The sequence below is a fragment of the Cyanistes caeruleus genome, chromosome 33 (genome assembly GCF_971803275.1).
Source record: "Cyanistes caeruleus chromosome 33, bCyaCae1.hap1.1, whole genome shotgun sequence".
NCBI classification, from domain to species: domain Eukaryota; kingdom Metazoa; phylum Chordata; class Aves; order Passeriformes; family Paridae; genus Cyanistes; species Cyanistes caeruleus.
Genome location: NC_141734.1, coordinates 1,667,335 through 1,691,841, shown reverse-complemented (window position 1 = coordinate 1,691,841; position 24,507 = coordinate 1,667,335). Strand labels below are relative to the sequence as shown.

General features: G+C 40.3%; 2 protein-coding genes across 2 annotated transcripts in view; both read right to left on the bottom strand.

Moving 5' to 3' along the window:
- The window catches only part of RPS5 (ribosomal protein S5), a 24,026-nt gene extending 11,789 nt beyond the window's left edge, over nucleotides 1-12,237 (bottom strand). The window contains exons 1-2 of the mRNA XM_086870659.1: nucleotides 11,166-12,237; nucleotides 8,701-8,806 (exon numbers count right to left, since the gene is read on the bottom strand). Coding sequence (XP_086726785.1) covers nucleotides 8,701-8,805 — 105 coding nt within the window. The 5' untranslated portion in view covers nucleotide 8,806; nucleotides 11,166-12,237. The remainder of the gene's footprint in view (nucleotides 1-8,700; nucleotides 8,807-11,165) is intronic.
- Nucleotides 12,010-24,507, bottom strand: LOC111922454 (HLA class II histocompatibility antigen, DM beta chain-like; the record flags this gene model as incomplete). Its single annotated transcript, XM_086870663.1, has 5 exons — nucleotides 12,010-15,959; nucleotides 16,050-16,082; nucleotides 19,371-19,478; nucleotides 21,665-21,940; nucleotides 24,234-24,507. Coding segments are annotated over 5 exons (702 nt in total), but the record flags the coding sequence as incomplete, so codon positions are not given.

Here is a 24,507-nt window from a genome sequence, read left to right as displayed (position 1 = left end):
TTCATGGAAATCCCAAAATTCCAGCTCAAATCCCATCAAAATCCAGAAATTCCAGTTCAAATCCCATCAAAACCCCAAAATTCTGACTCAAAATCCCGGTATTCCTGCCCCGCGTAGCGCCCGGCCGAGTGCGGCAGGTACTTGGCGTATTTCTCCTTCACCGCGATGTAATCCTGCCAAAAACGGGAAAATCGGGAATTCTGGGGTTGGATTTGGGATTGTGATGCCAAAAAACCCCAAAGTTCTGGCGCAAATCCCATCAAAATCCAAAAATTCTGGCGAAAATCACATCAAAATCCCAAAATTCCGGCTCAAATTCCATCAAAATCCCAAAATTCTGACTCAAATCCCATCAAAATCCTGAAATTCCAGTCTAAATTCCATGGGAATCCCAAAATTCTGGCTCAAATCCCATCAAAATCCCCAAATTCTGACTCAAATCCCATCAAAATCCAGAAAATCCAGTTCAAATTCCATCAAAATCCCTAAATTCTGACTCAAATGCCATCAAAATCCTGAAATTCCAGTCCAAATTCCATGGGAATCCCAAAATTTTGGCTCAAATCCCATCAAAATCACAAAATTCTGACTCAAAATCCCGGGATTCCTGACCTAATTCCATCAAAATCCCAAAATTCTGACTCAAATCCCATCAAAATCCCAGAATTCTGGCTCAAATTCCATGGAAATCCCCAAATTCCAGCCCAAATTCCAGGGAATTCCCGGGATTCCTGCCCCGCGTAGCGCCCGGCCGAGTGCGGCAGGTACTTGGCGGATTTCTCCTTCACCGCGATGTAATCCTGCCAAAAACGGCAAAAACGGGGTTGAGATCCCAAAAAACCCCAAAGTTCTGACTCAAATCCCATCAAAATCCAAAAATTCCAGCTCAAATCCCATCAAACTCCAAAAATTCTGGCGAAAATCCCATCAAAATCACCAAGTTCTGACTCAAATTCCACCAAAATCCCAAAATTCTGACTCAAATCCCATCAAAATCCAGAAATTCCAGTTCAAATCCCATCAAAACCCCAAAATTCTGACTCAAAATCCCGGTATTCCTGCCCCGCGTAGCGCCCGGCCGAGTGCGGCAGGTACTTGGCGGATTTCTCCTTCACCGCGATGTAATCCTGCCAAAAATGGGAAAAATGGGGTTGGGATCCCGAAAAACCCCAAAGTTCTGGCGCAAATCCCATCAAAATCCAAAAATTCTGGCGAAAATCCCATGAAAATGCAAAATTTTGACGCAAAAACACCAAATTTCCGGCTCAAATCCCTTCAAAATCCCCAAATTCTGGCTCAAATCCCATCAAAATCCTGAAATTCCAGTTCAAATCCCATCAAAATCCCAAAGTTCTGGCGCAAATCCCACCAAAATCACCAAATTCTGACTCAAATCACATCAAAATCCTGAAATTCCACTTCAAATTCCATGGAATACCAAAATTCTGGCTCCAATTCCCATCAAAATCCCCAAATTCTGGCGCAAATCCATTCAAAATCCCAAAATTCTGACTCAAATTCCATCAAAATCCCAAAATTCTGACTCAAATCCCATCAAAATCCAGAAATTCCAGTTCAAATCCCATCAAAATCCCGAAATTCTGGCTCAAATCCCATCAAAATCCAGAAATTCCAGTCTAAATTCCATGGGAATCCCAAAATTCTGGCTCAAATCCCATCAAAATCACAAAATTCTGGCTCAAATCCCATCAAAATCCAGAAATTCTGACTCAAATTCCATCAAAATCACCAAATTCTGACTCAAATCCCATCAAAATCCCAAAATTCCAGTTCAAATCCCATCAAAATCCAAAATTCTGACTCAAATCCCATGGAAATCCCCAAATTCCAGCCCAAATTCCAGGGAATTCCCGGGATTCCTGCCCCGCGTAGCGCCCGGCCGAGTGCGGCAGGTACTTGGCGGATTTCTCCTTCACCGCGATGTAATCCTGCCAAAAACGGGAAAATCGGGAATTCTGGGGTTGGATTTGGGATTGTGATGCCAAAAAACCCCAAAGTTCTGGCGCAAATCCCATCAAAATCCAAAAATTCTGGCTCAAATCCCATCAAAATCCCGAAATTCTGACTCAAATCACATCAAAATCCAGAAATTCTGACTCAAATTTCATGGAAATCCCAAAATTCCAGCTCAAATCCCATCAAAATCCCAAAATTCTGGCTCAAATTCCATCCAAATCTCAAAATTCTGACTCAAATTCCATCAAAATCCAGAAAATCCAGCTCAAATCCAATCAAAATCCAGAAATTCTGACTCAAATCACATCAAAATCCAGAAATTCTGACTCAAGTTCCATGGAAATCCCAAAATTCCAGCTCAAATCCCATCAAAATCCTGAAATTCCAGTCTAAATTCCATGGGAATCCCAAAATTCTGACTCAAATTTCATGGAAATCCCCAAATTCTGGCTCAAATTCCAGGGAATTCCCGGGATTCCTGCCCCGCGTAGCGCCCGGCCGAGTGCGGCAGGTACTTGGCGGATTTCTCCTTCACCGCGATGGAATCCTGCCAAAAACGGCAAAAATGGGGTTGGGATCCCAAAAAACCCCAAAGTTCTGGCTCCAATTCCATCAAAATCCCCAAATTCTGACTCAAATTCCATCCAAATCCCAGGATTCCTGACTTAATTCCATTAAAATCCCAAAATTCTGACTCAAATTCCATCAAAATCCCAAATTTCAGCTCAAATTCCATTCAAATCTCAAAATTCTGGCTCAAATCCCATCAAAATCCCCAAATTCTGACTGAAATTCCATCAAAATCCCAAAATTCTGGCTCAAATTCCATGGAAATCCCAAAATTCCAGCTCAAATCCCATCAAAATCCTGAAATTCCAGTCCAAATTCCATGGGAATCCCAAAATTCTGGTTCCAATTCTTCAAAATCCTAAAATCCTGGCTCAAATTCCATCAAAATCCCAAATTTCAGCATAAATTCCATCCAAATCCCAAAATTCTGGCTCAAATCCCATCAAAATCCCCAAATTCCAGCCCAAATTCCATCCAAATCTCAAAATTCTGGCTCAAATTCCATCAAAATCCCAAAATTTCAGTTCAAATCCCTTCAAAATCCCAAAATTCTGGTCCTAATTCCATAAAAATCCCAACTTTTCCTTCCCTCCCAAGCCCAGAACTCCAGGGAATTTCGGGAATTCCATCAAAATCCCCAAAATTCTGGCTCAAATTCCACAGAAATCCCAAAATTCTGCTCCAAAATCCCAAAATTCTGCCCCAAAATCCCAAAATCCTGCTCCAAAATCCCAACTTTTCCTTCCCTCCCAAGCCCAGAACTCCAGGGGATGTCGGGAATTCCCTGGAATGTCGGGAATTGCCTGGAATTTTGGGAATTCCATCCAAATCCCCAAAAATTCTGACTCAAATTCCATCAAAATCCCAAAATTCTGGCTCAAATTCCATCAAAATCCAGAAATTCTGGCTCAAATCCCTTCAAAATCCCAAAATTCCGGCCCAAATTCCACGGAAATCCCAAAATTCCGGCCCAAATTCCACAGAAATCCCAAAATTTCAGCTCAAATTCCATGGAAATCCCAAATTTCAGCTCAAATTCCATCAAAATCTCAAAATTCTGACTCAAATTCCATCAAAATCCCGAAATCCTGCCCCGAAATTCCAAATTTTTCCTGCACAAAGCTTCCCTTCCGACCCAGAGCTCCAGGGGATGTCGGGAATCCCCCGGAATTTTGGGAATTCCCCCAGAATTTTGGGAATTCCATCAAAATCCCCCAAAATTCTGACTCAAATTCCATCAAAATCCCAAAATTCTGCCCCAAAATCCCAAAATTCTGCCCCAAAATCCCAAAATTCTGCCCCAAAATCCCAAAATTCTGCCCCAAAATTCTGCCCCAAAATTCTGCCCCAAAATCCCAACTTTTCCTTCCCTTCCGACCCAGAGCTCCAGGGAATTTTGGGAATTCCCTGGAATTTCGGGAATTCCATCAAAATCCCCAAAAATTCTGACTCAAATTCCACGGAAATCCCAAAATCCTGCCCCAAAATCCCAAAATCCTGCTCCAAAATCCCAAAATTCTGCCCCAAAATCCCAAAATTCTGCCCCAAAATCCCAAAATTCTGCCCCAAAATCCCAACTTTTCCTTCCCTCCCAAGCCCAGAACTCCAGGAAATTTTGGGAATTCCCCAGAATTTCGGGAATTCCATCAAAATCCCCAAAATTCTGACTCAAATTCCACAGAAATCCCAAAATTCTGACTCAAATTCCACGGAAATCCCAAAATCCTGCCCCGAAATCCCAAAATTCTGCCCCAAAATCCCAAAATTCTGCCCCAAAATCCCAAAATTCTGCCCCAAAATCCCAAAATTCTGCCCCAAAATCCCAACTTTTCCTTCCCTCCCAAGCCCAGAGCTCCAGGGAATTTCGGGAATTGCCCGGAATTTCGGGAATTCCCTGGAATTTCGGGAATTCCATCAAAATCCCCAAAATTCTGGCTCAAATTCCACAGAAATCCCAAAATTCCGGCTCAAATCCCATCAAAATCCCAAAATTCTGCCCCAAAATCCCAACTTTTCCTTCCCTCCCAAGCCCAGAGCTCCAGGGAATGTCGGGAATTCCCTGGAATTTCGGGAATTCCATCAAAATCCCCAAAATTCTGACTCAAATTCCACAGAAATCCCAAAATTCTGACTCAAATTCCACAGAAATCCCAAAATCCTGCCCCGAAATCCCAAAATCCTGCCCCGAAATCCCAAAATCCTGCCCCAAAATCCCAAATTTTTCCTGCAGAAAACTTCCCTTGTGACCCAGAACTCCAGGGAATTTTGGGAATTCCCTGGAATTTCGGGAATTGCCTGGAATTTCGGGAATTCCATCAAAATCCCCAAAAATTCTGACTCAAATTCCATCAAAATCCCAAAATCCTGCTCCAAAATTCCAAAATTCTTCCCCAAAATCCCAAAATTCTGCCCCAAATCCCAAAATCCTGCTCCAAAATCCCAAAATTCTGCCCCAAAATCCCAAAATTCTGCCCCAAAATCCCAACTTTTCCTTCCCTCCCAAGCCCAGAGCTCCAGGGAATTTCAGGAATTCCCTGGAATGTCGGGAATTGCCTGGAATTTCGGGAATTCCATCAAAATCCCCAAAAATTCTGACTCAAATTCCATCAAAATCCCAAAATCCTGCTCCAAAATCCCAAAATTCTGCCCCAAAATCCCAAAATTCTGCCCCAAAATCCCAAAATCCTGCCCCAAAATCCCAAAATTCTGCCCCAAAATCCCAACTTTTCCTTCCCTCCCAAGCCCAGAGCTCCAGGAAATTTTGGGAATTCCCCGGAATTTCGGGAATTCCATCAAAATCCCCAAAATTCTGACTCAAATTCCACAGAAATCCCAAAATTCTGACTCAAATTCCACGGAAATCCCAAAATTCCAGCCCAAATTCCACGGAAATCCCAAAATTCTGCCCCAAAATCCCAAAATTCTGCCCCAAAATCCCAAAATTCTGCCCCAAAATCCCAAAATTCTGCCCCAAAATCCCAACTTTTCCTTCCCTCCCAAGCCCAGAGCTCCAGGGAATGTCGGGAATTCCCTGGAATTTCGGGAATTCCATCAAAATCCCCAAAATTCTGACTCAAATTCCACGGAAATCCCAAAATTCCAGCCCAAATCCCATCAAAATCCCAAAATTCTGACTCAAATCACAACAAAATCCCAAAATTCTGACTCAAATTCCTTCAAAATCCCCAAATTCCAGCCCAAATTCCATGGAAATCCCAAAATTCTGCCCCAAAATCCCAAAATCCTGCCCCAAAATCCCAAATTTTTCCTGTACAAAACTTCCCTTGTGACCCACAGCTCCAGGGAATTTTGGGGATTCCCTGGAATTTTGGGAATTCCCCCAGAATTTCGGGAATTCCATCCAAATCCCCCAAAATTCTGACTCAAATTCCATCAAAATCACAAAATTCTGCCCCAAAATCCCAAAATCCTGCTCCAAAATTCCAAAATTCTGCTCCAAAATCCCAAAATTCTGCCCCAAAATCCCAATTTTTCCTTCCTTCCCAAGCCCAGAACTCCAGGAAATTTTGGGGATTCCCTGGAATTTTGGGAATTCCATCCAAATCCCCAAAAATTCTGACTCAAATTCCACGGAAATCCCAAAATTCTGCCCCAAAATCCCAAAATCCTGCCCCGAAATCCCAAAATTCTGCCCCAAAATCCCAAAATTCTGCCCCAAAATCCCAAATTTTTTCCTGTACAAAACTTCCCTTGTGACCCACAGCTCCAGGGAATTTTGGGAATTCCCTGGAATTTTGGGAATTCCCCCAGAATTTCGGGATTTCCATCAAAATCCCCCAAAATTCTGACTCAAATTCCACGGAAATCCCAAAATTCTGCCCCAAAATCCCAAAATTCTGCCCCAAAATCCCAAAATTCTGCTCCAAAATCCCAACTTTTCCTTCCCTCCCAACCCCAGAACTCCAGGGAATGTCGGGAATTCCCTGGAATGTCGGGAATTGCCTGGAATTTTGGGAATTCCATCCAAATCCCCAAAAATTCTGACTCAAATTCCATCAAAATCCCAAAATCCTGCTCCAAAATTCCAAAATTCTGCCCCAAAATCCCAAAATTCTGCCCCAAAATCCCAACTTTTCCTTCCCTCCCAAGCCCAGAGCTCCAGGGAATTTCGGGAATTCCCTGGAATTCCGGGAATTCCATCAAAATCCCCAAAATTCTGACTCAAATTCCACAGAAATCCCAAAATTCTGACTCAAATTCCACGGAAATCCCAAAATTCTGACTCAAATCACAACAAAATCCCAAAATTCTGACTCAAATTCCTTCAAAATCCCCAAATTCCGGCCCAAATTCCACAGAAATCCCAAAATTCCAGTTCAAATTCCATGGAAATCCCAAAATTCTGGCTCAAATTCCATCAAAATCCCCAAATTCCGGCCCAAATTCCACGGAAATCCCAAAATTCTGCCCCAAAATCCCAAAATTCTGCCCCAAAATCCCAAAATTCTGCCCCAAAATCCCAAAATTCTGCCCCAAAATCCCAACTTTTCCTTCCCTCCCAAGCCCAGAGCTCCAGGGAATGTCGGGAATTCCCTGGAATTTCGGGAATTCCATCAAAATCCCCAAAAATTCTGGCTCAAATTCCACAGAAATCCCAAAATTCTGACTCAAATTCCACGGAAATCCCAAAATTCTGCCCCAAAATCCCAAAATCCTGCCCCAAAATCCCAAATTTTTCCTGCAGAAAACTTCCCTTGTGACCCAGAACTCCAGGGAATTTTGGGAATTCCCTGGAATTTCGGGAATTCCCTGGAATTTCGGGAATTCCATCAAAATCCCCCAAAATTCTGACTCAAATTCCATCAAAATCCCAAAATTCTGCCCCAAAATCCCAAAATTCTGCCCCAAAATCCCAAAATCCTGCCCCAAAATCCCAAAATTCTGCCCCAAAATCCCAAAATTCTGCCCCAAAATCCCAAATTTTTCCTGTACAAAACTTCCCTTGTGACCCAGAACTCCAGGGAATTTTGGGAATTCCCCGGAATTTTGGGAATTCCATCAAAATCCCCCAAAATTCTGACTCAAATTCCATCAAAATCCCAAAATTCTGCCCCAAAATCCCAAAATTCTGCCCCAAAATCCCAAAATCCTGCCCCAAAATCCCAAATTTTTCCTGCACAAAGCTTCCCTTCCGACCCAGAGCTCCAGGGGATGTCGGGAATTGCCCGGAATTTCAGGAATCCCCTGGAATTTCAGGAATTCCATCAAAATCCCCCAAAAATTCTGACTCAAATTCCACGGAAATCCCAAAATCCTGCTCCAAAATCCCAAAACCCTGCTCCAAAATCCCAAAATTCTGCCCCAAAATTCCAAAATCCTGCCCCAAAATCCCAAAATTCTGCCCCAAAATCCCAAAATTCTGCTCCAAAATCCCAACTTTTCCTTCCCTCCCAAGCCCAGAGCTCCAGGAAATTTTGGGAATCGCCCGGAATTTCGGGAATTCCATCAAAATCCCCAAAAATTCTGACTCAAATTCCACAGAAATCCCAAAATTCTGACTCAAATTCCACGGAAATCCCAAAATTCTGACTCAAATCACAACAAAATCCCAAAATTCTGACTCAAATTCCTTCAAAATCCCAAAATTCTGCCCCAAAATCCCAAAATTCTGCCCCAAAATCCCAACTTTTCCTTCCCTCCCAAGCCCAGAGCTCCAGGGAATTTCAGGAATTCCCTGGAATGTCGGGAATTGCCTGGAATTTCGGGAATTCCATCAAAATCCCCAAAATTCTGACTCAAATTCCACGGAAATCCCAAAATTCTGCCCCAAAATCCCAAAATCCTGCCCCAAAATCCCAAAATTCTGCCCCAAAATCCTGCCCCAAAATCCCAAAATTCTGCCCCAAAATCCCAAAATTCTGCTCCAAAATCCCAAAATCCCGCCCCAAAATCCCAACTTTTCCTTCCCTCCCAAGCCCAGAGCTCCAGGAAATTTTGGGAATTCCCCAGAATTTCAGGAATTCCATCAAAATCCCCAAAAATTCTGACTCAAATTCCATCAAAATCCCAAAATCCCACCCCAAAATCCCAAAATTCTGCCCCAAAATCCCAAATTTTTCCTGCAGAAAACTTCCGGAATGTCGGGAATTCCCTGGAATTTCAGGAATCCCCCGGAATTTCGGGAATTCTCACCTGCAGGGAGATGTCGTTGATCTGGACGTCGTCCGTGCTCCATTTCCCGAAGAGTTTGATATCCGGGGTTTCCGTCACGGCCGGGGCCGTTTCCCAATCCGTCATTCTGGGGGGAAAAAACAACAACAACGGGATAAAGGCAACGCTTGAATCCCGCGTTTTCCCCCTCTGGATCCCCATTTTCCATTCCTTTTGTTCCTTTTCCCATCTTGGATCCCGATTTTCTGCCCTGAATCCCGTTTTTCCTGCGGTTATTCCTTATTTTTCCCACCCTGAATCCCATTTTTCCACAGTTATTCCCTATTTTTTCCTCTCTGAATCCCATTTTTCCCACCCTGAATCCCTTTTTCCCATGATTATTCTCTATTTTTTACACTCTAAATCCCATTTTTCCGCAGTTATTCCCATTTTTTCCCACTCTAAATCCCATTTTCCCATGGTTATTCCCTATTTTTTCCACTCTGAATCCCATTTTTCCACCCTGAATCCCATTTTTCCACAGTTATTCCCATTTTTTCCCACTCTAAATCCCATTTTCCTGCTCTAAATCCCATTTTCTTGTAGTTATTCCCTGTTTTTCCCACTCTGAATCCCATTTTTCCACAGTTATTCCCATTTTTTCCCACTCTAAATCCCATTTTTCCCACTCTGAATCCCATTTTCCTGTGGTTATTCCCTATTTCTTCCTCTCTGAATTCCATTTTTCCCACTCTAAATCCCATTTTTCCACACTTATTCCCAATTTTTCCACTCTGAATCCCATTTCCCACTCTGAATCCCATTTTCCCACACTTATTCCCAATTTTTCCCACTCTAAATCCCATTTTCCCACACTTATTCCCTATTTTTCCCACTCTAAATCCCATTTTCCTGCTCTAAATCCCATTTTCCTGAAGTTATTCCCAATTTTTCCCACTCTGAATCCCATTTTTTCCACTCTGAATCCCGTTTTTCCACACTTATTCCCTATTTTTCCTCTCTGAATCCCATTTTTCCCACCCTGAATCCCTTTTTCCCATGATTATTCTCTATATTTTACACTCTAAATCCCATTTTTCCGCAGTTATTCCCATTTTTTCCCACTCTGAATCCCATTTTCCTGCAGTTATTCCCCATTTTTTCCACTCTGGATCCATTTTTTCCTCTCTGAATCCCATTTTTTCCCACTCTAAATCCCATTTTTCCACAGTTATTCCAAATTTTTCCCACTCTGAATCCCATTTCCCACTCTGAATCCCATTTTCCCACACTTATTCCCAATTTTTCCCACTCTGAATCCCATTTTCCTACTTTAAATCCCATTTTCCTGTGGTTATTCCTTATTTTTCCCACTCTGAATCCCATTTTTTCCACTCTGGGTCCCATTTTTCCCACCCTGAATCCCCTTTTCCCATGATTATTCTCTATTTTTCATACTCTAAATCCCATTTTTCCACATTTATTCCCTATTTTTCCCACTCTAAATCCCATTTTCCCACACTTATTCCCTATTTTTTCCACTCTGAATCCCATTTTCCACACTTATTCCCTATTTTTTCCACTCTGAATCCCATTTTTCCACCCTGAATCCCATTTTCCCACACTTATTCCCTATTTTTCCCACTCTGAATCCCATTTTTCCACACTTATTCCCAATTTTTTCCACTCTAAATCCCATTTTTCCATGTTTATTCCCTGTTTTTCCCACTCTGGATCCCATTTTTCCACCCTGAATCCCCTTTTTCCATGTTTATTCCCTATTTTTCCCACTCTGAACCCCTTTTTTTTGCACTTAATCCCTATCTTTCCCACTCTGAATCCCTTTTTTCCTCTCTAAATCCCATTTTTCCACTCTGAATCCCATTTTTTCACACTTATTCCCCATTTTTCCCACTCTAAATCCCATTTTCCTCCTGTTATCCCCCATTTCCTCACTCCCCCATTTCCCCACTATTATTCCTTATTTTCCCCCCTCTGGATCCCCTTTTCCCATTGTTATCCCACATTTTCTCACTCTTTCCCTCCTTTTCCCGCTCTTATTCCCAATTTTTCCCACTCTGGATCCCTTTTCCTATTTCCCCCCTTTTTTCTCCCTCTGGATCCCGTTTTCTCCCCATTTTCCCTCTTTTCCCACTCTGGATCCCCCTTTTTTTAAATCCCCATTTCCCCCCCTCTCTAAACTCCCCCAATCCCCCCAATCCAAACCCAATCCATGAATTTAAAACTCAGGAAAAAACAAAATAAACGGGATTAACGCTTCCCTCCCCCCCCCTTCCCCTCATGGCCGCTCCCCTCCCCCCACCTTCCCCATCCCCATTTTTCCCCCTTTCCGCGGCCCTCACCGCCCTAATTCCCACCTCACCGCCTTCCCCATCCCTATTTTCCCCTCACAAATCCCATTTTTTCCCTCACGAATCCCATTTTTCCCCTCACAAATCCCATTTTTCCCAGGAAATTCCGGCTTTTTCCCGCGCTCCCCCCCTCACATGGCGGCGGCGGCGGCGTCTCCGACTAAGCGAAAAGAACGCTACGGGGCTTCCCGGCCTCTTATATAGAGAGCAGGGGTTCACTTCCGGTGGGGCATGCGCACTTTCCTTAAACAGCGCCGAACTTCCGCCCATCTTGCCCTCATTGCCGCGCGTTGCGCATGCGCAGTAGCGAGGTTACGGGCGCTGCCGCCATGTTTGTTACGGGCATCCGCCACAAAGGCCGTAGTACTTGTTTATAAAGGGATAAAAACACGCGTGGGCGGGAAATGGGGGCTTTAGAGGGGTAAAAACACGCGAAGAGGCGACAAAGAGGCGACAAAGAGGCGACAAAGAGGGGATAGAGAGGTCTGGAGGCGACACGCGGAGGGGAAATGGCCGCTCGCGCGTGGACGAGAAGGGGAGGGCACTCATGAGACGCGCTGGCCAATCACGGCTCGATTCTTGCGTGACGTCAGCTGTTGCTAGGCAGATTTCTGCGGAAAGGTTTTGGGGATATTTTGTGGACCCCGAACCCCAAAATATCCCCAAATTCCACCAAAATTCCCCCAAAAAATTCCTCTTTAAATCCGTTCTCAAAATCCCCAATCAATCCCAAAAAAATCCAACCAAAATCCCCCAAAAAATCCCCAAAAAAACCAACCAAAAATTCCCCCAAATCCCATAAAAACAACGGAATTTCCCAATAAATCCTCAAAAAAAAAATCCCGATTTTTTTATTAAATCCCAAAAACTGCCCCAAAAATTTCCCAACTCAAAATTCCCAAATTTTCCCTAAAAATCCCCAGAAGATCCCCCCCAAAACATAAAAAAAAACCCTAAAAAAAACCCCAAAATCCTCCAAAATTGTCACCACTTTTATTTTTGGCAATGGGGGAAAATTGGGATTTTTGGGGGTTTTAATGGAATTTTTAAGGGGAATTTGGGGGAATTTTTAGGGATTTTGGGGGGTTTTTAGGAAGAATTTTTGAAGGAGATTTGAGGATTTTTTTGCGTTTTAAAATGAGATTTTTGTGGGTTTTTCAGGGTTTTTTTGGGGGGAAATTTGGGGGATTTTAGAGCATTTTTTTGGAAATTTTTGGGGTTTTTTTAGGGGATTTTTTTGGGGTTTTTCAATGGAATTTTTGGGGGTTTTTGGGTTTTTTATGAGGATTTTTTTGTGTTTTTTTAATGGGATTTTTGGGGATTTTTGAGGGATTTTTTTGTTTTTTAAATGGGATTTTTGGGGATTTTTGGGGGTTTTTTGAGGAATTTTTTGGTTTTTTTTAATGGGATTTGAGAGGAATTTTTGGGTCTTTCTGTGGGGATTTTTGGGGCTTTTTGTGGGGATTTTTGGGGCTTTTTAAGGGGATTTTTGGGGGTTTTTAATGGGATTTTTTGGGCTTCTTAATGGAATTTTTTTGGGTTTTTTAATGGGATTTGAGGGGGATTTTTGGGGTTTTTTAATGGGATTTTTTTTGATTTTGGGGGCTTTTTGTGGGGATTTTTAGTGGGATTTTAAATGGGATTTTTGGGTTTTTATAATGGGATTTTTTGGGATTTTTTGTCCTTTTTGAGGGGATTTTTTGGGGGTTTTTAATGGGATTTTTTTTTCATTTTTGGGGATTTTTAATGGGATTTTTAATGGGATTTTTAATGGGATTTTTGGGTTTTTTTAATGGGATTTGAGGGGGATTTTTGGGTTTTTTAAGAGAATTTTTTGTGGTTTTTTTAATGGGATTTTTGGGGCTTTTTGAGGGGATTTTTTTGTGTTTTTTAATGGAATTTTTGGGGATTTTTGGGGCTTTTTGAGGAGATTTTGGGGGGGATTTTTAATGGGATTTTTGGGGGTTTTGAGGAGATTTTTGGGGTTTTTTTAATGGGATTTGAAAGGAATTTTTGGGTCTTTTTGTGGGGATTTTTTTGGGTTTTTTAATGGGATTTTTTGGGATTTTGGGGGTTTTTTGAGGAGATTTTGGGGCGATTTTTAATGGGATTTTGGTGTTTTTTAAATGGAATTTTTTTTTTATTTTTGGGGATTTTTGAGGAGATTTTTGGGGTTTTTAAATGGGATTTTTGGGGCTTTTTGAGGATTTTTGGTTGGTTTTTTTAATAGGATTTTTTTTGTTTTCAATGTTATTTTTGAGGATTTTTTTGGCTTTTTGAGGCAAGTTTTTGGGTTTTTTTAATGGAATTTTTGGGTTTTTTTAAGCGGGATTTTTGGGGGATTTTTAACTGAATTTGAGGGAGATTTTTGAGCAGGATTTGGGTCAAAATTGAGGATTTTTGGGGTTTTTTTGGGGCGGATTTTTTGGATTTTTTCGGGAATTTTTAATGGGATTTTTTGGGTTTTTTAATGTTATTTTTGGGGGGTTTTGAGGCGATTTTTGGAGTTTTTTTAAGTGGAATTTTTGGGTTTTTTAATGGGATTTTTTGAGATTTTGGAGGCTTTTTGTGGGGATTTTTTGGGGTTTTTTTTAATGGGATTTTTTGGGATTTTTGGGGTTTTTTGAGGAGATTTTGGGGCGATTTTTAATGGGATTTTGGTGTTTTTTAAATGGAATTTTTTTTTGATTTTTTGGGGCTTTTTGAGGAGATTTTTGGGTTTTTTAAATGGGATTTTTGGGGCTTTTTGAGGATTTTTGGGTTTTTTTTTTTAAATAGGATTTATTTTGTTTTTAATGTTATTTTTGGGGATTTTTTTGGCTTTTTGAGGCAAGTTTTTGGGGTTTTTTAATGGAATTTTTGGGTTTTTTTAAGCGGGATTTTTGGGGGATTTTTAACTGAATTTGAGGGAGATTTTTGAGCAGGATTTGGGTCAAAATTGAGGATTTTTGGGGTTTTTTTTGGGGCGGATTTTTGGGATTTTTTCAGGAATTTTTAATGGGATTTTTTGGGGTTTTTAATGTTATTTTTTGGGGGTTTTGAGGCGATTTTTGGAGTTTTTTTAAATGGAATTTTTGGGTTTTTTAATGGGATTTTTTGAGATTTTGGAGGCTTTTTGTGGGGATTTTTTGGGGTTTTTTGTGGGGATTTTTTGGGGTTTTTTTAATGGGATTTTTTTGGATTTTTGGGGCTTTTTGAGGGGATTTGGGGGCGATTTTTAATGGGATTTTGGGGTTTTTAAATGGGATTTCTTTTGGATTTTTGGGGCTTTTTGAGGCGATTTTTGGGTTTTTTAAATGGGATTTTTGGGGCTTTTTGAGGATTTTTGGGGTGTTTTTTTTTAATAGGATTTTTTTTGTTTTCAATGTTAATTTTGGGGATTTTTTTGGCTTTCTGAGGCGATTTTTTGGGTTTTTTTAATGGGATTTGAAAGGAATTTTTGGGTCTTTTTGGGGGGATTTTTTGGGTTTTTTTTTAATGGGATTTTGGGTTTTTTTAAATGGGATTTTTTTTGGATTTTTGGGGCTTTTTGAGGAGATTTTTGGGATTTTTTAAATGGGATTTTTTGGGGTTTTTAATGGGATTTTTGGGATTTTTGGGTCTTTTTGTGGGGATTTTTTGGGGTTTTTTTTAATGGGATTTTGGTGTTTTTTAAATGGAATTTTTTTTTGATTTTTGGGGCTTTTTGAGGGGATTTTTGGGTTTTTTAAATGGGATTTTTGGGGCTTTTTGAGGATTTTTGGGGTGTTTTTTTTAATAGGATTTTTTTTGTTTTCAATGTTAATTTTGGGGATTTTTGGGGGTTTTTTGAGGAAATTTTTTGGGTTTTTTAAATGGGATTTGAGAGGAATTTTTGGGTCTTTTTGTGGGGATTTTTGGGGCTTTTTGAGGGGATTTTTGGGGGTTTTTTAATGGGATTTTTTTGAATTTTGGAGGCTTTTTGTGGGGATTTTTTGGGTTTTTTTTAATGAGATTTTTTGGGATTTTTGGGGTTTTTTGAGGGGATTTGGGGGCGATTTTTAATGGGATTTTGGTGTTTTTTAAATGGATTTTTTTTTTGATTTTTGGGGCTTTTTGAGGAGATTTTTGGTTTTTTTTAAATGGGATTTTTGGGGCTTTTTGAGGATTTTTGGGGTGGTTTTTTTTAATAGGATTTTTTTTGTTTTCAATGTTATTTTTGGGGATTTTTTTGGCTTTTTGAGGCAAGTTTTTGGGGTTTTTTAATGGAATTTTTTGGGGTTTTTTAAGCGGGATTTTTGGGGGATTTTTAACTGAATTTGAGGGAGATTTTTGAGCAGGATTTGGGTCAAAATTGAGGATTTTTGGGGGTTTTTTTGGGGCGGATTTTTGGGATTTTTTCGGGAATTTTTAATGGGATTTTTTGGGGTTTTTAATGTTATTTTTTGGGGGGTTTTGAGGCGATTTTTGGAGTTTTTTTAAATGGAATTTTTGGGTTTTTTAATGGGATTTTTTGGAATTTTGGAGGCTTTTTGTGGGGATTTTTTGGGGTTTTTTTTTATGGGATTTTTTGGGATTTTTGGGGCTTTTTGAGGGGATTTTGGTTTTTTTTTAATGGGATTTTGGGTTTTTTTTAAATGGGATTTCTTTTGGATTTTTGGGGCTTTTTGAGGAGATTTTTGGGTTTTTTAAATGGGATTTTTGGGTTTTTTTTTAAATAGGATTTATTTTGTTTTTAATGTTATTTTTGGGGATTTTTTTGGCTTTTTGAGGCAAGTTTTTGGGGTTTTTTAATGGAATTTTTGGGGTTTTTTAAGTGGGATTTTTGGGGGATTTTTAACTGGATTTGAGGGAGATTTTTGAGCAGGATTTGGGTCAAAATTGAGGATTTTTGGGGGTTTTTTTGGGGCGGATTTTTGGGATTTTTTCGGGATTTTCAGGCCTCGTCCCGGGAGGATCCTCAGATGTTGCCTGGGAATGAAAAATGATAAAAAAAGGTTAAAAAAAGTGACAAAAGTGACCTAAAAGTGACAAAAAATGGTGAGATTGGGGGTGTCTCACCTGCCTGGGTGTCACCGGGGAGAGGGGTGTAACCTGGAGGGAGAAAATGGGGCAAAAATGGATAAAAACGGTCAAAAATTGATTAAAAAGGATAAAAAAAGGGGAAAAAAGGGACAGAAAAGCAAGAAAAAGGGAGAAAAAATGGGGGGAAATGGGGAAAAAGTGGTAAAAAAGGGTGAAAAGGGAGAAAAATGAGGTAAGAGGGAGGAAAAGGGGGAAGAAATGGGGAAAAAAGGGATAAAAGTGGGGAAAAGGGGGAAAAAAGGGAGAAAAAAGGTGAAAAAAAGGGGGGGAAGGATAAAAAAATGGTAAAAAGTGACAAAAAAAGCATCAAAAAATTGATAAAAGTGGGAAAAAGGGAAAAAAAGGCATAAAAAAGGACCAAAAAGGGACAAAAAAAGGTAAAAAGGGATAAAAAAGGGAGAAAAAAGGGAGAAAAAGTGACAAGAATTGGAAAATAAGTGATAAAAAAAGGAGGAAAAGGCAAAAAAAAGGGACAGAAAGAGACAAAAATGGGAAAAAGGGGAAAAAAAATCAACAAAAAAGGGAGAAAAAGTGAAAAAAAGGAGAAAAAGTGACAAAAAATGGAAAATAAGTGACAAAAATGCACAAAAAAGGGACAGAAAGAGACAAAAATGGGAGAAAAAAGGGCAAAAAGCGACAAAAAAGGGAAAAAAGTGACAAAAAAGGATAAGAAATGACAAAAAAGGGACAAAAAGGCACAAAAAAAAGACAAAAAGGCACAAAAAAGGACAAAAAAGCACCAAAAAGTGACATAAAAAGACAAAAAAGGGTGAAAAAACATCATAAAAGAGAAAAAAATAGATAAAAATGGGCAGAAAGTGACAAAAAAGGGACAGAAAGTGACAAAAAAATGGCAATAAATGACAAAAAAGGCACAAAAAGGCACAAAAAATGGCAATAAATGACAAAAAAGGGACAAAAAGTGACAAGAAATGGCAATAAATGACAAAAAGGCACAAAAAGTGACAAGAAATGGCAATAAATGACAAAAAAGGCACAAAAAGGCACAAAAAAAGGACAAAAAAGCACCAAAATGTGACAGAAAAAGACAAAAAAGGGTGAAAAAACAACATAAAATATATAAAAATGGGTAAAAATGGACAGAAAGTGACAAAAAAGGGACAAAAAGTGACAAAAAAGGGACAAAAAGTGACAAAAAATGGCAATAAATGACAAAAAAGGCACAAAAAGGCACAAAAAAAGGACAAAAAAGCAGAAAAAAGTGACAGAAAAAGACAAAAAAGGGTGAAAAAACAGCATAAAAGAGACAAAAATAGATAAAAATGGACAGAAAGTGACAAAAAAGGGACAGAAAGTGACAATAAATGCCAATAAATTACAAAAAAGGGACAAAAAATGACAAAAAATGAGCAGAAAGTGACAGAAAAGGGACAGAAAGTGACAAAAAATGGCAATAAATGACAAAAAAGGGACAAAAAGGCACAAAAAAAGGACAAAAAAGCACCAAAAAGTGACAGAAAAAGACAAAAAAGGGTGAAAAAACAGCATAAAAGAGACAAAAATAGATAAAAATGGGCAGAAAGTGACAAAAAAGGGACAGAAAGTGACAAAAAATGGCAATAAATGACAAAAAAGGGACAAAAAGTGACAAAAAATGGCAATAAATGACAAAAAAGGTACAAAAAGTGACAAAAAATGGCAATAAATGACAAAAAAGGCACAAAAAGGCACAAAAAAAAGACAAAAAAGCACCAAAAAGTGACAGAAAAAGACAAAAAAGGGTAAAAAAACAGAATAAAAGAGACAAAAATAGATAAAAATGGACAGAAAGTGACAAAAAAGCGACAGAAAGTGACAAAAAAGGGACGAAAAGTGACAAGAAATGGCAATAAATGACAAAAAAGGCACAAAAAGGCACAAAAAAAGGACAAAAAAGCACCAAAAAGTGACAGAAAAAGACAAAAAAGGGTAAAAAAACAGCATAAAAGAGACAAAAATAGATAAAAATGGACAGAAAGTGACAAAAAAGGGACAGAAAGTGACAAAAAAGGGACAAAAAGTGACAAGAAATGGCAATAAATGACAAAAAAGGCACAAAAAATGACAAAAAATGGCAATAAATGACAAAAAAGGGACAAAAAGTGACAAAAAATGGCAATAAATGACAAAAAAGGCACAAAAAGGCACAAAAAAAGGACAGAAAAGCAGAAAAAAGTGACAGAAAAAGACAGAAAAGGGTAAAAAAACAGCATAAAAGAGACAAAAATAGATAAAAATGGACAGAAAGTGACAAAAAATGACAAAAAATGGCAATAAATGACAAAAAAGGGACAAAAAGTGACAAGAAATGGCAATAAATGACAAAAAAGGCACAAAAAGTGACAAGAAATGGCAATAAATGACAAAAAAGGGACAAAAAGTGACAAGAAATGGCAATAAATGACAAAAAAGGGACAAAAAGTGACAAGAAATGGCAATAAATGACAAAAAAGGCACAAAAAGGCACAAAAAATGACAAAAAAGGGACAAAAAGGCACAAAAAAAGGACAGAAAAGCAGAAAAAAGTGACATAAAAAGACAAAAAAGGGTGAAAAAACAGCATAAAATATATAAAAATGGGTAAAAATGGACAGAAAGTGACAAAAAAGGGACAAAAAGTGACAAAAAATGACAATAAATGACAAAAAAGGGACAAAAAATGACAAAAAATGGGCAGAAAGTGACAGAAAAGGGACAAGAAGTGACAAAAAATGGCAATAAATGACAAAAAAGGGACAAAAAGTGACAAAAAATGACAATAAATGACAAAAAAGGGACAAAAAGTGACAAAAAATGGCAATAAATGACAAAAAAGGGACAAAAAGTGACAAAAAATGACAATAAATGACTAAAAAGGCACAAAAAGGCACAAAAAAAGGGCAAAAAAGCACCAAAAAGTGACAGAAAAAGACAAAAAAGGGTGAAAAAACCGCATAAAAGAGACAAAAATAGATAAAAATGGGCAGAAAGTGACAAAAAATGACAAAAAATGGCAATAAATGACAAAAAAGGGACAGAAAGTGACAAAAAATGGCAATAAATGACAAAAAAGGGACAAAAAATGACAAAAAATGAGCAGAAAGTGACAGAAAAGGGACAAAAAGTGACAAAAAAATGGCAATAAATGACAAAAAATGGCAATAAATGACAAAAAAAGGGCAAAAAAACAGAAAAATTGACAGAAAAAGACAAAAAAGGGTAAAAAAAATCATAAAATATATAAAAATAGGTAAAAATGGACAGAAAGTGACAGGAAGTGCCACCAGAAGATGTCCCCAAGTGTCCCCTCGATGTCACCTGTGCTCAGGTAGCGTCTGAGGCCGAAGATGAAGAGGAAGAGCCCCAGGAGCAGCGCCAGCACCGCCAGGGCCACCAGGAGGGACAATTTTGGGGACAATCCCGGAGCTGTGGGGACAATTTTTGGTTTAGGTGAAAAAAGAATTCCCAGAAATCCTTCCCCCCCCCCAAAAAAAAAATTCCCAAAATTGTCCAAAACCTCCCCAAAAAAATGTGGTGAAAGTTCAAAAAAAAATACCCGAAAAATTCTACAGAATTCCCCAAAAATTCAAAAATCTCCAAGAATTTCCAGTGGAATATTCACCAAAAATCCCCCAAAATTCCCTAAAAAAACCCCCAAAAAATAAAAAAAAATCACCAAAAAACTCCAAAAATTACCCTAAAAATTCCAAAAAAAATCCCCCCAAAATCCCCCAAAATTACCCAAAAATCCAAAAAAAATCCTAAAAAATTCCAAAAAAAATCCCCCAAAAAATCCCCCCAAAAATCTAAAAAGTCCCCAAAAATTCCCAAAAAATTAAAAAAAAAAAAAATCCTCCAAAATTCCCCAAAAAATCCTAAAAAATCCCCCCAAAATCCCCAAAAATTCAAAGAAAAAATCCAAAAAAAATCCCCCAAAAAATCCCCCCAAAAATCAAAAAAGTCCCCAAAAATTCCCCAAAAATTAAAAAAAAAATCCCCCCAAATTCAAAGAAAAATCTTAAAAAATCCCCCCAAAATTAAAAAAAAAATTCAAAAAAAAAATCCCCCAAAAATTCCCCAAAAAATCCCCCCAAAAATCAAAAAAGTCCCCAAAAATTCACCAAAAATTAAAAAAAAATCCCCCAAAATTCCCAAAAAATCCTAAAAAATACCCCCAAAATCCCCAAAATTAAAAAAAAAATTAAAAAAAAATCCCCCAAAAAATCCCCCAAAAAATAAAAAGTCCCCAAAAATTCCCCAAAAATTAAAAAAAAAATCCCCCCAAATTCCCAAAAAATCCTCAAAAATTCCACCCAAAATTCTCAAAAATATCTCCCAAAAATAAAAAAAATCCCAAAAAAATCCCCAAAAAATTAAAAAAAAAGACAAAAAAATTTCCCCAAAATAAAAAAATAATCCCCAAAAATAAAAAAAACCCAAAAATTCCAAAAAAATCCCCCCAAAAATCCAAAAAAATCCCAAAAAATCCCAAAAAATCCCAAAAAATCCCCCAAAAATCACCCAGAAATTCCCAAAAAAATCCCCCAAAATTGAAAAAAAATTCCCCCAAAAATTCCCAAAAAATAAAAAAAAAAAATCCCACAAAATCCCAAAAAATCCCCCAAAAATTCCAAAAAAAAATCCCCCAAAAAATTCTCCAAAAATAAAAAAAAATCCCAAAAAATCCCCAAAAAATTCCCAAAAAAGCCAAAAAAATCCCCCAAAAATTCCAAAAAAAATCCCCCCAAAATTCAAAAAAAATCCCCCCAAAAATTCCCAAAAAATAAAAAAAAATCCCAAAAAATCCCCAAAAATCCCCCAAAAATCCCCCAAAAATTCCAAAAAAAAATCCCCCCAAAAAATCCTCCAAAAATAAAAAAAATCTCAAAAAATCCCAAAACAATTCCCAAAAAATCCCAAAAATCCCCCCAAAATTAAAAAAAAATCCCCCCAAAAATTCCCAAAAAATAAAAAAATCCCAAAAAAATCCCCCAAAAATTCCAAAAAAAAATCCCAAAAAAATCCTCCAAAAATAATAAAAAAAATCCCCAAAAATCCCCAAAAAATCCCAAAAAATTCCCAAAAAAGCCCAAAAAATCCCCCAAAAATTCCCAAAAAATCCCCCAAAAATTCCCAAAAAATCCCCCCAAAATTCAAAACAAATCCCCCCAAAAATTCCCAAAAAATAAAAAAAAATCCCCCCAAAAATTCCCAAAAAATAAAAAAATCCCAAAAAAATCCCCCAAAAATTCCAAAAAAAAATCCCAAAAAAATCCTCCAAAAATAATTAAAAAAATCCCAAAAAAATCCAAAAAAAATCCCAAAAAAATTCCCAAAAAAGCCCAAAAAATCCCCCAAAAATTCCCAAAAAATCCCCCAAAAATTCCCAAAAAATCCCCCCAAAATTCAAAACAAATCCCCCCAAAAATTCCCAAAAAATAAAAAAAAATCCCAAAAAATCCCAAAAAATCCCCCAAAAATTCCAAAAAAAATCCCCAAAAAAATCCTCCAAAAATCCCAAAAAATCCCAAAAAATCGCCCAAAAATTCCCAAAAAATCCCCCAAAAAATCCAAAAAAAATCCCCCCCAAAAACCCCCCAAATTCCCCTCACCCCACGTGACGCTGATGGCCTCCTCCAGGCTGGGGTGCAGGGCCCAGCACTCCAAGGTGTCCCCGGCCGTCACCGGCGTCACCTCGATGTTCACCTGGGCCCGGAAGGTTCCGTCGCCCAGCGGCAGCGCCCGGGGCGGCCCCCGCGGCTCCTCGATGGCGGCGCCATTGCGGAGCCACCTCAGGGTGATGGCGGGCGGGGAGAAGCCCCAGGCGTGACACGCCAGCGTCAGCGCGGCGCCCGAGCGCTCGGGGACGATGCGCAGCTGAGGGGGAGCTGGGGATGAGAAGGGTTTGGCTCAGAATGGTGACAAAATGGGGTCAAAATGGGGTCAAAATGGCTCCAAAATGGGGTCAAAATGGAGCCAAAATGGCTCCAAAATGGGGTCAAAATGGAGCCAAAATGGGGTCAAAATGCTGCCAAATGTGGCCCAAATTGGCCCCAAAGTGGCGCCAAATGTGGCCCAAAATGGCTCCAAAATGGCCCAAAATGGCTCCAAATTGGCTCCAAAATGGTCCCAAAATGGGGCCAAAATGGCTCCAAAATGGGGTCAAAATGGAGCCAAAATGGGGTCAAAATGCTGCCAAATGTGGCTCAAAGTGGAACCAAAATGGGGTCAAAAATGGCTTCAAAACGGTCCCAAAATGGAGCCAAAATGGTGTCAAAGATGGCTCCAAAATGGAGCCAAAATGGCTCCAAAATGGGGTCAAAATGGAGCCAAAATGGAGCCAAAATGGGGTCAAAAATGGCTTCAAAACGGTCCCAAAATGGAGCCAAAATGGTGTCAAAGATGGCTCCAAAATGGTGTCAAAATGGTGTCAAAATGGGGTCAAAATGGTGTCAAAATGGCTCCAAAATGGGGTCAAAATGGAGCCAAAATGGGGTCAAAATGCTGCCAAATGTGGCTCAAAGTGGAACCAAAATGGGGTCAAAAATGGCTCCAAAATGGAGCCAAAATGGGGTCAAAGATGGCTCCAAAATGGGGTCAAAATGGTGACAAAATGGGGTCAAAATGGTGACAAAATGGAGCCAAAATGGTGCCAAAATGGAGCCAAAATGGGGTCAAAAATGGCTTCAAAACAGTCCCAAAATGGAGCCAAAATGGTGTCAAAGATGGCTCCAAAATGGAGCCAAATGTGGCCCAAAATGGAGCCAAAAATGGAGCCAAAATGGTGCCAAAATGGCTCCAAAATGGGGTCAAAATGCTGCCAAATGTGGCCCAAATTGGAGACAAAATGGTGTCAAAAAGGGCTCCAAAATGGGGTTAAAATGATGCCAAAATGGTGTCAAAATGGAGCAAAAATGGAGCCAAAATGGGGCCCCAAATGTGCCCCAAAATGGTGCCCCAAATGTGCCCCAAAATGGAGACAAAATGGTGCCAAAATGGCCTCAAAATGGTGCCAAAATGGTCCCCCAAATGTGGCCTCAAAATGGCCCCAAATGTGGCCCAAAATGGAGACAAAATGGCTCCAAAATGACCCAAAATGGCCCAAAATGGACCCCAAATGGCTCCAAAATGACCCAAAATGGACCCAAAATGGCCCAAAATGGACCCAAAATGGCTCCAAAATGACCCAAAATGGACCCAAAATGGCCCAAAATGGACCCAAAATGGCTCCAAAATGACCCAAAATGGACCCAAAATGGCCCAAAATGGACCCAAAATGGCTCCAAAATGACCCAAAATGGACCCAAAATGGCCCAAAATGGACCCAAAATGGCTCCAAAATGACCCAAAATGGCCGCAGGGTCCTGAGGGTGTCACAAAATGGCCGCCTCAAAATGGCCGCCAACGTCCCCAGAATGGGCCCTAAAATGGCCCCAAAAGTGGCCTAAAATGGCCTCAAAATGTGTCCCCAAATGTGTCCCAAATGTGTCCCCAAATGTGTCCCCAAATGGCCCCAAATGTGTCGCAAAATAGCCCCAAAATCCCCGATGTCCCCAATCCCCTCAGTGTCCTCAATGTCCCCAATGTCCCCAATCCCCTCAATGTCCCCAATCCCCTCAATGTCCCCAATGTCCCCAATCCCCTCAATGTCCCCAATGTCCCCAAATCCCCTCAATGTCCCCAATGTCCCCTCACCTCTGGGCAGTGTCCCCACGATCCGGGGCAGTTCCCGGCACACCCGCTCCCTCAGTGTCCCCAATGTCCCCAATCCCCTCAATGTCCCCAATGTCCCCAATCCCCTCAATGTCCCCAATGTCCCCAATGTCCCCAATCCCCTCAGTGTCCCCAATCCCCTCAATGTCCTCAATGTCCCCAGTGTCCCCTCACCTCTGGGCAGTGTCCCCACGATCCGGGGCAGTTCCCGGCACACCCGCTCCCTCAATGTCCCCAATGTCCCCAGTGTCCCCAATCCCCTCAATGTCCCCAATGTCCCCAATCCCCTCAATGTCCCCAGTGTCCCCTCACCTCTGGGCAGTGTCCCCACAATCCGGGGCAGTTCCCGGCACACCCGCTCCCTCAATGTCCCCAATGTCCCCAATCCCCTCAGTGTCCCCAATGTCCCCAATCCCCTCAGTGTCCCCAATCCCCTCAATGTCCTCAATGTCCCCGATGTCCCCTCACCTTTGGGCAGTGTCCCCACGATCCGGGGCAGTTCCCGGCACACCCGCTCCCTGTCCCGGAGCCTCTGCTGCCACCTCGGGTCCCCCCGCAGGGCCTGGGCCAGGCCGGCCCCGAGCTCGGCCAGAGCGGCCCCGGCCCCGGGGCAGGGCCCGGTGCGGCCCCCGCCGAGCTCGGCGCAAACCAGCGGCGACCGCGCCAGCGCCAGCGTCACACCCGCAGAGCCGTTCGGGGCCAGGGAGCACCACGAGGCCACCTGCAGCACGAACGGGGCTGA